General features: G+C 37.2%; 1 protein-coding gene across 1 annotated transcript in view; it reads right to left on the bottom strand.

Annotated features, from left to right (window-relative positions):
• ADAM28 (ADAM metallopeptidase domain 28) overlaps positions 1 to 13,138 on the bottom strand; it is a 67,821-nt gene that overhangs the window by 34,983 nt on the left and 19,700 nt on the right. Inside the window, 4 exon segments of the mRNA XM_027772823.1 lie at positions 2,307 to 2,476; positions 5,355 to 5,426; positions 7,063 to 7,134; positions 11,520 to 11,712. Coding sequence (XP_027628624.1) covers positions 2,307 to 2,476; positions 5,355 to 5,426; positions 7,063 to 7,134; positions 11,520 to 11,712 — 507 coding nt within the window.

The following is a 13,138-nucleotide window of genomic DNA, read 5'->3' as shown; positions in this document are numbered from 1 at the left end:
ATAGATAAATAAAACCTCTCAAAAATATTTTCTATTTTTTAAATTTATGACATTTATAAAATATTTTAAAATTATTTAATTCTACATTTGTGTGGTTTTTATTCTCAACACTCTAACTCATTTATTTAAAAAAAATCTTCCCCATTTGGGAATTACTTTTTTTTTTTAGCAAATACACTGTATTTGAACTCTAACATTACAACTAGGTATAGGTATTTTCAGTTAATTTATCTGGTAAATGACAACAGTTTCAACTTATAATTGGAAGGATAGGTACTTTCTTCCATATCTTTGAGGGACCCTCAGCTCATATTGTGAACCATTCCCACTCAGCCTTCTAGCTAACCTGGACCATAGGCATGTACCTGTTCCTGGAATATTTCAAGTTCACATAGGATCCAAATCTATGTTTTCCATGCAGCTCCAGCATTACATAGCAGTGCCCTTCTTCCTGGGTCTATCATGTCTTTAATTAATGTTGTATGTAGTTTATTCCAACCTTTTCAAGAAGTCTACTCTTGATGTTATCTCATCATTTTTTAACTTTACATTTTTTATCTTGTTTATGATTTTTATCTTTCTACCCTATTGAGACTTAGGGAAATCTCCTCAAAGAATGGGTTCTGCACTGTGGTATAGCCTTGAGTCTAGGACTCATCTTTTAGAATTAATGAATTGTATTAGCTATTTTCCAAAGATGACCCTCTACGAAGCCAACTTTGCAATAATGACAGCCAGAGTGGTGCCTTCCTCTGAATTCTGTGTGGGCCCTTCAACTTGCCCTTAAGCAAGAGAATACATTAATACCAGTAGTAGCACTGTGTGACTGTTGTGATTAGGTCATAAGAAGCCTTGATGCTTTCTCCTAGGTCCTTTGGAAAGCTTATTCCATGGGATGGTAGCTATTTCATAAAAAGTTCAAGTCCCCTGAGAGTGCCATATTGAAGGAATTTCAAGTAAGCCATATGAAAGATTGTATTTATAGATGTATGACCAACCAAGGCCCTGCTCCAGCCATTCCAGCTCAAATAGCAGAACATATTGTAAGAGGCCCTAAAGTTTGGGGCTGTAATGAAAGACCAGCACAAAAATATCAATTATTCTGAAGAACCTAGTGCACTGATTTCTCATGGTATTTGCTGTTTCCTTGGGAAAAGGACTCCCGGGTAACTTCAGGTCCATCTTTCTGCTTCTTATTATCTGATTCTAAGTGAAAATTATCCAGTTCTAGAGCAGCATTTTCTTGATTTCTTTTGAGGTGTATGTTTAGATATAATGTATAGCCCTTAGATTTGTTTCCTGTTTCTAATTGGTCTTTTCAGTTTTTTTTTTCAGCAGGATAGGTGTCAGGTTACAATATAATGCTCAATTTTCTTTTGATCTAATAGAAATTTCACCAAACTAGAGCCTAAAACTAATCAGTTCTTTTTAAACATTGAATCTAAATCTCTCCATTACCTAAACTTGTCTAGCTTTCTGTATATCGAATTAAAAAAAAAAACAACAAATAAAAACTTCTTATGAATCATCATTAACTTATCAGCTTTTCTTAAGAAAAATTTAAAAAGGAGAAGACAGAAAAATACTTGGATCAAAAGAACATATTCAGGATTAAAATGCACATGAGTACTTTTTAAACTTTTTTTTGGGGGGGAGAGGTTTTTGCTATAGGGCACATGTGCTCGCCAGACAGACAGAGACACAGAAACAGAAAGCAGGAAATCCCTCCCCAGGGGTGATGGCCATGCCACAATCCCTTCTCCTCCATTCTCCTCTTGGGATCTTGGGCATGCACACACATGTGCCTGGTGTGAGTTTAAGCCACCGGGTCTGGAATTCGAACCACGGTCGACTACATGGGAGTCCAGCGACATAGCCATTACGCTAACTGCTGGTCCCTAAACTTCTAATCCTTGGGTCAGCAACTGGTGTAGAGGTTAGGCTGCTGGATAAGCAGTGGCCAACACCACAGTTTGAGTCCTGGACCCAGCGACTTGAAAATTGTGATAGATGCATGTGTGCAAGTGGTCAAAATCTGAAGAAGAGAACACAGGAGAAGAGACTGTGGTGTGGCCATCTCCCCTGGGAAGGTGATTTCTCACTTTCCTCCTCTTTGTCTCTCTCTGGTGAGTTCACATGCCCTATAACAAATTAAAAAACAAAATGAAACAAAAAACCTTTTAATCCTCTATATGTAAGCCACTTCCTCTTAACCTATGCTCTGAAATACCATTTGGTTTGCCAAGGTTTTGAAAAAATTTATGCTAAATACCACATTAGGTGCAAAGCAAAAAATGTATACATACGTGATTAACTGAGCAATATCATGATGTTTTCTTCTTGGGAGAACACTTCCCCTCCATCGGGAAAAATTTTCCAAGGTGAAGCTGGCATTGGGGGTTATCTTTATCTTATCCTCATCAGTCCAGATCTCCATACCAACTAAGACCACGTGAGTATTGAGCTTTTTATAAAGCTGTCCAAAGAGAACATATTGCAAAGCAACAACTTATAGTGACATTATCTCTTAATATTTATGATGAATGTCATATTTTCAAACATTATCACAACACTAAAATAACTTTCCAAACATACTTTTGAACCGGAAGTTATATCTCTTTTTATAGACACTAAAACTTTATTCAAAGAAAAAGGAGATATCCATAGGTGTTTCAAGTCTGTAAATTTCTTCTTTTTTGTGTGTGTAGGTGGGATTTTTGCTATAGGGTGCATATGCTCACCTCAAAGACAGAGAGAGACATAGAGACAGAAAGAGAGAAAGCATGCCCTGGGGGAATGGCCACACTGCAATCCCTTCTCTTCCATTCTCCTCTTGGAATTTTGGGCATGCACACACATGCGCCTGGTTTGAGTTTCAAGCCACTGGGTCCAGGACTCAAACTATGATTGGCCATGTGGGAGTCCAGTGACACAACCATTATGTCATCTGTTGGTCCCTTGTAAACATCTTTTTCTGGTGCAAACAACCTATTGAAACAAAATTTTCCTGCTTGTCATCTCCAGAAATATCACATTTTTTTTTATTAGTAGCTCATAACTAAGGCTTAATTTTAAGTATATTTACTCATATGTTTTCCAATGTTCTCAGAATTATAATCTTTCAGAATTAGCACGGTTGGCTCAGTGCTGGCTTAGACATTTAAAGAAGTAACATGTTATGTGAAAATGTCCTACATCCATAAGTTATATGAGTTCTAAAATTCATATGTTGAAATTTAAATTCCTCAAATATTACAAATTTGGGCCTTTGGGGGTGGGGGTGAGTAGGTCTTGAGCATACAGTGCTCATGAATGGGATTAGTACCATAATAAAGAAGGGCTGAGAGTCCTCATATTTCAAGCACATGAGCACACTGAAAGAAGAAGCTACTCTGAAACAGAAAGTGGACCTCATCAGACACTGAATCTGCTCATACTTTTATTTTGACCTTCCCAGCCTCCAGAACTGTGAGGAATAAAATTCCATTGTTTATGAGTCATCCTATTTATGGTTATAACAGCTTGAACAGATTGACAGTAGTCCTTTAATTCTTAAACTTGGATGGAACAAATAATCCACAACATATATAGGATAAACAATCATTTACATTTAAGAGATGATATACTTATTCCAAAGATAAAATTTTTAATTTTCTTTTCTTTTTTTTTTCTTTGAGAGGTTTTTCACTATAGGGTGCGTGCGCTCGCCAGACAGACAGAGAGAGACAAAGAGACAGAAAGCGAGAAATCATCCCCCAGGGGGGATGGCCACGCCGCAATCTCTTCTCCTCCATTCTCCTCTCAGGATCTTGGGCACACATGCACATGCGCCTGGCATGAGTTTAAGCTGCCGGGTCTGGGACTTGAACCATGGTCGACTACGTGGGAGTCCAGCGACATAGCCATTACGCTAACTGCTGGTCCTAAAAGCTGAATTTTCTATTAAACTTGAGAAGTGCAGCCTTCTCATGGGTAGCTTTCTGCTAGAATTTTCAATTAAACTTGAGTAGTGCAGCCTTCTCATGGGTAGCTTTCTGCTAGAAGCAGAAGTTTTTAATGTTTGAGAAACAAGAAAAGCATAGAGAAATCCAATTATCAAAAGAGAAGCTAAATTTTTTTGTTTTCCTAAACAAGAATGTAAATTCCCTGAAGAAAGTAAGAACTCCTTGAAGGAAGGAATATTTAGCTTTGTTCCTCATTTCATTTCCATAATCTAGAAAAGTACCTAGCACAAAATTGGTACTCAATAAATATGGCTAGTTCTTGGGTTCTTTAGGAGAAGTCAGCGTGATATTTGGTGTGTACAGGGGAGAAATGACTTTTATCATTGAATTCACTCTCACTTTTTTCTTTTTTTTTGTTTTTATTTTTTTAAGACTGTTGTGTTTAATTCACTCTCACTTTTTTCTTCTTTATTTTTGTTTTTATTTTTTTAAGACTGTTGTGTCCAGTCTTCTTGCCTCAGCCTAATCAGTTGCTGGAACTATAGGGTCATGCCATTGTACCCAGTCTTCAGGTTGGACTTGGAATCAAGCCTGGGCTCCCATGTAGCCTCAGTCTGGGTAAATGCAGCATCTTATAGTAAGTCACCATAGCTGGGCCTTCATTCTAAGCTAGAGAATTTGTAGGATACCAGAAAAGAGACTTGTTCATTTCAAACTAACCAACTATAAATTCGATCACAAACAATTAAATTATCATTTAATTAAATCAATATTTAATTAAAAGAGATATGAAATCATCTTTTAAAGATTTTGTAAATTGGATGATACAATCATGACTAAAGAACATAGATCAACATTTGTATAACTGATATTCTTTGAACTCTAACAGATCTATATCCAAAGTTTATTGTTTTATAAACTTGTAATCTTAGCAAAGTTCCTTCGTTTCTTAAAGTGTAATTCCTTAGCTATATATTAGCTTTTAGACTTATTTAGAGTTTTGCTAACCCTTATTCAGGGTTACTTTGGGGACTAAATGAGACTATATATATGAAGAATGCTACTATGCAAGAACTTGGCATATTTGTTTTTATTTTTCTTCTCAGGATCAACTTTGGTTTCTAGAATTTTGTTCATGGATTTTAGAAAAATAAAAAAGCACTCAAGTAAAATCTGCCTTTATACCTCATAGACTTAAGAATAATATGGTAAATGGAAAAGAAAAGCCACCATTGTGTGATGGTAATAGTCAATCAAGTAGCAAATGTCGTGGTCATCAGCAGCCAGTCAGTAGGTAGCATCAATCTCAGAGAACTTGACTCTCCTTCCTACTTCATGGGCATTCATAAACTTATCAATGAAATATCCTAGAAAAAAATTTTTAATTACATTTAGTAAAATAAATCATACCATGTTGACATGATTGACCATCTCAAACACCCTCTTCCTTATTTCCTCTAGATTTTCATTGTACTTTTTAAACTAAAAAGGAATCAAGACAGAAAATGAACATTTACAGAAATATATCATATATAACATTTGCAGAAAAATAAAAAGGAAACATTGTTTATTTTACTGATCAGTGGTTACAATTAATAATCATTTATAAATGTTAACACTTAAAAATTAGAAACAAATTGGGACCAGCAGTTGGCATAATGGCTATGTCACTGGACTCACATGTAGTCAACTGCAGTTCAAGTCCTCGACATGGTGGCTTCAACTCATGCTGGGCACGTGTGTGTGTGTATGTGTGTGCCAAGATCCCAAGAAGAGAATGGAGGAGAAGGAATTGCAGTGTGGTCATCCCTCCCCAGGGCGCGGGGGGATTTCTTGCTTTCTGTCTCTCTGTCTTTATGGCCAGCATACTGGCCCTATAGCTAAAAAAAAAAAAAACTCTCAAAAAAATTAGAAACAAACTAATTCCTTATTTCTCTAGATAAATTTATGACCTTTGAAAGTGAAGATAATGTTTTTTCCCTTAAAGTACTAACTCAGTTTAAAGTTCTAGGGAATTACTTAAAATGTGTTTTCAATTAAATTCCATGGTTTCTAAAGAATTTTTGGAAGAAATAGCTTAGTGGTTTTTAAAAATATATGAACAACAAACCAATTTAGTTTAGTAAGGGAGCCCAAGGCTTTGGGGCTGATCTAAATACTCTATTTTTATAGTACAAGATTTTCAGGTGTGAATGATTACATACATGAATACTATCTATGAAAACTCAACACATGGAAAGGTATTCTTATAAAAGAAGATGGTAGGGGCCAGCAAGTGGCAAGGCGGTTAGGGGAGCCGGACTCCCACATGGCCAACCATGGACTGGGTGCTACACATGGTGGCTTGCTTTTACTTTCCCTCTCACTGAGGTATGTATGAATAAATGAATATTAAATAAAATAATTCTTAAAAAAAAAAAGATGGTAACTATCACCAAAAACTTCTTTTCTTTTTTTTTTTTTTTTTTTTTTTTGAGGACCCAGAGAGTCCCTTTTTTTTTTTTTAAGAGAGAGATTTTTGCTATACGGCATGTGCTTTCGTCAGAGAGAGAGAGACAAAAAGTGAGAAATCACCCTCCCCTTCCAGGGGGGATGGCTGTGCCACAATCCCTTTTCCTTCATTCTTTTCTTGGAATTTTGGGCATGCATGTGCGCATGCCCACTGTGAGCTTCAAGCCTCCAGGTCCAGACTCGTACTATGGTGGGTCATGTGGGAATCCAGAAACAAAACCGCTACACCATCTGCAGGTCCCACTATCACCAAAAATTCAACTTTTTCAGTAGATTCCATTCACTCGGCTTTTAGATTTACTACTCCAAGATGAACATACATTCAAATTTACAAATGATTTAACATCATAATAGAAGAAAAAGTGATAAAATAATTTAATTAGAAGTGAGGTTTGGAGCTCTCAAGATAAAAGAGTGTATTTAGTGCTCATTCTTGAAAGAGAAAAATTGTATCAATTTTAAATGTAAAATTCTGCAGGTTCAGAAGAATTTGTAAGCATAACTCATATTTATGACATTTCAAAACTGATTCAGACAATAATACCTACGTGATGGAAAAATTTATGTAGAAGAGGTTTTAAAAGACACACTTAGCTGATGTAATTACCTCACCATTATCCAGGACTAAATAATATTCTATGTATTTCTTATCTTCTTGAGTCTTGGGGTCTCTGGTTTTCTGAAATATAAGCAAGATAATTAATTACTAAGATGGCATTAATCTCTGTAAAAGTCCCATTGCATTTCTCATGGTAATATCTGATTTATATATAATCTTACATCTTTGTGACATTTTTTTAACATATATAATTTTATAAACAGTCAGTGAATATCTGGGAGTAGAGCTAGACAATATTACTTTTTTTTTAAAATTTCCCATAGGGTATGTGCACTTACCAGAGAGAGAGAGAGAGAGAGAGAATGTGAGAAAGCATGGTTCAGAGGGGATGTCTATACCACAATCCCTTTTTCTCCATTCTCCTCTTGAGATTTTGGTCATGCATGCACACATACCCAATGTGTTTTTAAAGCCACCAGGTCTGGGACTTAATCCTTGCAGTTGGCCACGTATGATCCAGCCACCTTAACCACCATTCCACTGGTGACCCCAATATTACTATTTGAACTCTTACTCTAGTCAGAATTAACTGTAGACGTGGCTCATGTGTTAGAGTGAGCAGGGACATCGGTAACATTCTCATCTCATCCCATCATTTCAGCAGTTTACATGATTATACAATGAATTAATAGAGGAGGTGGAATTAAAATCAGTCTTCAGACTCTTTTGAACAGTGACATTCCTCACCATCCAGTCATAAAGTAGAGAAACTTTTACTTCAGCATCCCTCCAGTGGTTTTTGTTGTTGTTGTTTTTGTTTTGTTTTGTATATTTTTATTCCTATTTTGCTGAATACCTCTTCCTTTACTGAAGAGAAATGCCCGGAACCATCATTGCATCTATGTGGTTTTTTCCTCATGTAGAGCTGAAGCTCTTTCCTGTGTTCTAAGTGTCTCCATTTTCTGTTCCTTTCTCTCCAAGTAAACAAACAAACAAATATAACTAAATAAACTAATAAATAAACTAATAAATAAAACACCAAAACTTGTCATAGTCCCATTGAAAAGTTGGAAAGGAATCAAGGAGAAAAATTGAGAGGCAAGACACTTAAGGTACACAGAAATGGGCAATCGCCTATTGATGGTAACATGTATGATATCTTCAACTGAACTGGTGCAAAGTGTATTCATGTCGGTAAATCCTTTCTATAAGCTGTAGTGATAGATACTGACTGAATGTATAAAATACATTTTAAAAAGAAAAAGAAAAATTACAGATACTTTAAATGATGTTGTTCTTTGTCTTTCAACTGGTGAATAAGTTTCCATTACCAGGAACAAATTATTGAAGGTAGACAGGTATTATTTAATGAGACACGTACTTATCTCTTCCCTGCATAGGAGCAAAGAACTTATTAGCATTTACTGTGCACTAACACCACTCTGGGAACTGAGAATATAGCAGTGAATACACATGGCCCATCTGCTTAGGGAGCTCACAAGGTACACATCCAGATTTATCAAGTGGTAATCAGTGCCTTGTGCAGGACTAAATGAATGATGCAATGTCGAGTGACTAGGCTTTCAGGACAGATGGTTAGAGAACATTTCTCTAAAGACTTGGCCCTTAAGAACAACTAATAATGAAAATGAAAAGCCAGGCAAGGGAAGACAAACTGGATGGGATAATTCCAACTGAGAAAAAAATAAGTTTAAAAGACTCTAAGGTGGATTGATATGGACACATTTAAAGCATAGAGAAAGTTTGTATTTGGGGAACACAGTGGGGGAGATCATCTGTAGGTGAGAAGTACAGGGTAAGAGGAGACTGGAGAGTAGATGAGATCCTAGTTACTTTGTAACCCCAAGTGAGTTGTTTGGATTCTACACTAAATGCAATGGAACGCCATTACAGGGCTTTAAATAGGAAAGGGATGTGGTGTGATATACAATAATCTAAACTAAACTGAAAAATAAAATAAAAGTGGAGGCACCTGCTAATAGATACCACAGGAGGAGTGATGAAAGAAAGAAGAATCAAGGGTAATTTCTAGAGTTGGACTTGAACAAATGATGGCTAGTGATACCATTTATTGAGGTAGGGAGAATGAGAGAGAAGCAAGTTTTGTTTGGGGTTTGGGAATTGAACATTTTGACCAGATTAAGTTTGAGTAATTAGATATTTAAACATTCATTAAGTAGGTAGTTAATCATCACAGCCTGGTTTTTTTTTTCTTTTTTTGTGGGGGAGAGGTTTTTGCTATAGGACGTGTGCACTTGCCAGACAGACAGAGAGAGACAGAGAGACAGAAAGCAATAAATCACCCCCCGCCCCAGGGTAGATGGTCATGCTACAGTCCCTTCTCCTCCATTCTCCTCTCAGGATCTTGGGCACACACGCACATGCACCCAGTGTGAGTTTTAAGCCATCGGGTCTGGGACTCGAACTGTGGTCGACTACATGGGAGTCCAGCAACATAGCCATTACACTAACTGCTGGTCCACAGCCTGTTCTTTAGGAGAGAAGCCAAGTTTGGAAAAAGACATCTGAGAGTAACTATAGCATACTTTCTACTTAATTAGGCATACGACAGGATGAGATTACCTAGGAAGAATGTGAAGATAAGGAAATAGAGCCTGGATTGAGCTTTACAAGGTCCTCTCATTTTTATTAGTCAACTAGAAGAAAGGAACTGAGAAGTAGCAACATCAGTGAGGTAGGAGGAAAGCAAAAACAACAGGATGCTGTTAAAGCAGGGCTATTTCCACATGATTACCAAGGAATAGAAACACAGGGACAGAGGGACAAGGGCTTGTGTACCAAGCCTAACCAGAAGTTCAACATTCACAGCAACATGTAGCTAGCAGTGGCTCTGGGTTCTTAGACATCACTGGTAGAAATTAAACCATAGCAAATTAAACCCATCAGAACTTTTATTTTCCCTTTTCTTTTTTAGTTAGTCAATTTGCTTTTATGTATATCTTTACAGTGCATAACATGTTTTTGCCCAATATGAATACAGAGCATATCAGTCAAGTCAAAAGCATTACCATATATATTACTGTCCAGAGATAACTTTCATTTTTGTATCTATTGAAAGTTTTGGTTGTTTTTCTCCCTAATTTATTAACCCCCCTCCTTTACTGTCTTTAGTATCTACAGTTGGACTCCATTCTCTTATACCTTTCAATCTTTCAATTTTTGCTATAGAATGGAGACATTCGATATATATTAAGAAGGGACATACCATTTAATGCTCAGCAAAGCAAACCAGACTATAAAAGACAGGCATTGTATGTCCCCACCAGAACTCTTATTTATGTCAATTCTGTCCAGTGCTAATGGAATCTGAGAAATTAAGAAGAGATCATTGAATCTGAAATAGATCCTGAAGAAAATTAAAGTAATAATAAAAAAATGCCTTTTGATATACACTTTATGTTTTAAAACACAAAGCCTTCATTATTCTTCTGTAACAGGAAGCAGATTTCCAGCATGAAAGAATATTGAGTTTTTAAAGGCAAACCCTGTCTATTTTTCTCACTGCTATATCCCCAGCACCTCTAGTGGTACATTAAGAAAGATTCGTGAATTCATTCATGAAGACACCAGGATATTTTATCTCAAATATAATAATATTTTACATCTTGATGATTTGCTGTGGGCTGCAGAGTATTGCAATGGTTACCCACTTCTAGAGGTAAGTATTATACAAGATGTATCTTTATTTTAAAATTTTACTTTTTTATTTATTTCCTGAAAGAGAGAAAGATGCCCTCAGCAAAGCCCTCATGCTACAACCCTTCTCCCAGTCCTGTAGCTGGCTAAGAAAACAAATGTGCTCAGGTGTGCCCAAATATTTAAGGTAGATATAGATGCAAAACTGGAACCTCCCTGGGCCAGGTGGTGGGAAGGTGATTAAGACAGTTGGATCCCACATGACTCTGGGCCAGGTGGTGGTATGGTGATTAAGACAATTGAATCCCACATGACTGACTGCATGTAGCTCAAATTCTAGATGCAGAAGCTTGAATAACAGTTTAGGCATGTATGTACAGGTCCCCAAAATCCTGAAAATAGGGAGAGATGGAAAAGAGGGGATTATGGCATGACCATCCCCCTGGGGCTTGCTTTCTTTCTCTCTCTGTCTCCAGTAAGCACATGTGCCCTTTGGAAAAACTTGAAAAAACGTTTAAAAACACAAATCCAGAGCCTTCCTATATGGGCTCAAGCATCACACAGCTGCAGTCCTACTGCCTGTGTCACCAGGGCTAGATCTACGCTTCTTGAAACCCTTGCACATCATTGACAATAACAGGTGACCTATGAGTATTTGTGAAATGAATCATCAATGTACAGCCATGTGCTAAGATCAGTGTCTCTATAACCTACCGATTCAAAAATGACTGCCAAGTTTCAGCCGATTGGACTGCTAAGACTGGAACCCAGGACAATCAGGACTGGATACATGATACATCACAAATAAAAAATAAAGTTAGACATACAACTCGTCTGGTGCCAGGCAGGGCCACATTCTGCCCTGATCCGTGTGCTCGTAGGATGTCATCTATCCCACAGGTGCTGTTAGCCTTCCTTTCTTCTGGGTCATATTTGAAGAGTGCATGCTCCTGCCCATCCTGATTTGTGGGGCTTAAGGGTTCAATGAAGTACTTTTGATCTCCTTGACTGAAGTAGCCCCTGAAAAACATGAAAATTCAGACTTCTTAACAAAATATTTTTACACTTGGGTCACAGAGAACTTGTTGGCTGTAGACAGGGACTGTATGAAATCCTAGTCAATGACAAACATGCTTAAGCTCAGACAATAGAATTCAGTGAAACGTCCAAGTTGAAGATACTTCAGAAATAACCTAAACTTATTTTCTCTCTGAGGAAATAGGACCTATTAGGATGAAGTGACTACTGCAATGTCATATTGTCAGTCTTGTCAGTTCTGGTACTAGATAGTCTTTTCTGGCTCTCAGGTCAGTATTCTTCTGGTTTTAATGCTGGGTTTGCTCTAAAGGTATGATGAAAATGAGTGACTTTAGAGTTTATAGACAAGGCTTCAAATCCTGGGTCTAATTACTTATCAGCTGTGGAACCAGGTTAAGAAAATTCCTTAACTCACATAGTCTTAAATTAACACAGCCTCAGTTTCCCCATCCATAAAATGAAAATAATCCTATCTATTGTGATAGAAATACTGTAAAGATTGGAAAAAGAGAAAACATAAAGCACAAGATCAATAAACCAACTTCTTCTTAATTCTGTCTGATGCATCTGTGAGCTAGGATTCATTGGACCAATATTTAGTGAGCACTCATTAGCCATTAGGCCTTGGACTAAGGACAGACAGTAAAAAATGAGTCATAGTCTCCTTCCTCATGAAGTTTATGTTCAAAGGACAAAGATGAATGTGTATCAAATAATTATAGAACATGTGTGTGTGCATCTATATGTAGAGCAAATATATAGAAATAAATAATTACGAGATATCAGTGGTAGGAAGATACAGTATAAGATCGTATAACAGTATACATAGAATTAAAAGATTGCAAGAGTGGATGTCCGGAGATAAAAATTGCATGGTTTATTGCAATGTCCTGCATGAAGGATAATGGCAGTTGCACTAGGATTTTTTGTGGAAGCAGAATGTAAACAGCCTCAGGACATATTTAGGTGATATTATCAACAAGGTTTGACAAGGAATTGAAAATGGGGGTTGAGAGAAATTTAGGTTTCTGGATCAGGCAAGTTATTTGACTATGCCATTGACTGAAATAGAAAACACAGGGAAAAAATTAGATTTAAGATACTATCAGGGAACCAGCAGTTAGCGTAATGGCTATGTCGCTGGACTCCCACGTAGTCGACCGCGATTCGCGTCTCGGACCCGGTGGCTTAAATCTCACGCCGGGCGCATGTGTGTGCGTGCCCAAGATCCCGAGAGGAGAATGGAGGAGAAGGGATTGCGGCGTGACCATCCCCCCTGGGGGGTGATTTCTCGCTTTCTGTCTCTATGTCTCTGTCTGTCTGGCGAGCACACGCGCCCTATAGCAAAAACCTCTCCAAAAAAAAAAAAAAAGATACTATAATCAGTTCAGTTTAGGGCACATTGAGA

The sequence above is a fragment of the Tupaia chinensis genome, unplaced genomic scaffold (assembly GCF_000334495.1).
Source record: "Tupaia chinensis unplaced genomic scaffold, TupChi_1.0 Scaffold000039_1, whole genome shotgun sequence".
Classification (NCBI taxonomy): Eukaryota; Metazoa; Chordata; class Mammalia; order Scandentia; family Tupaiidae; genus Tupaia; species Tupaia belangeri.
The sequence above is the reverse complement of the archived record's forward strand: the minus strand, read 5'-3'. Positions and strand labels throughout refer to the sequence as shown.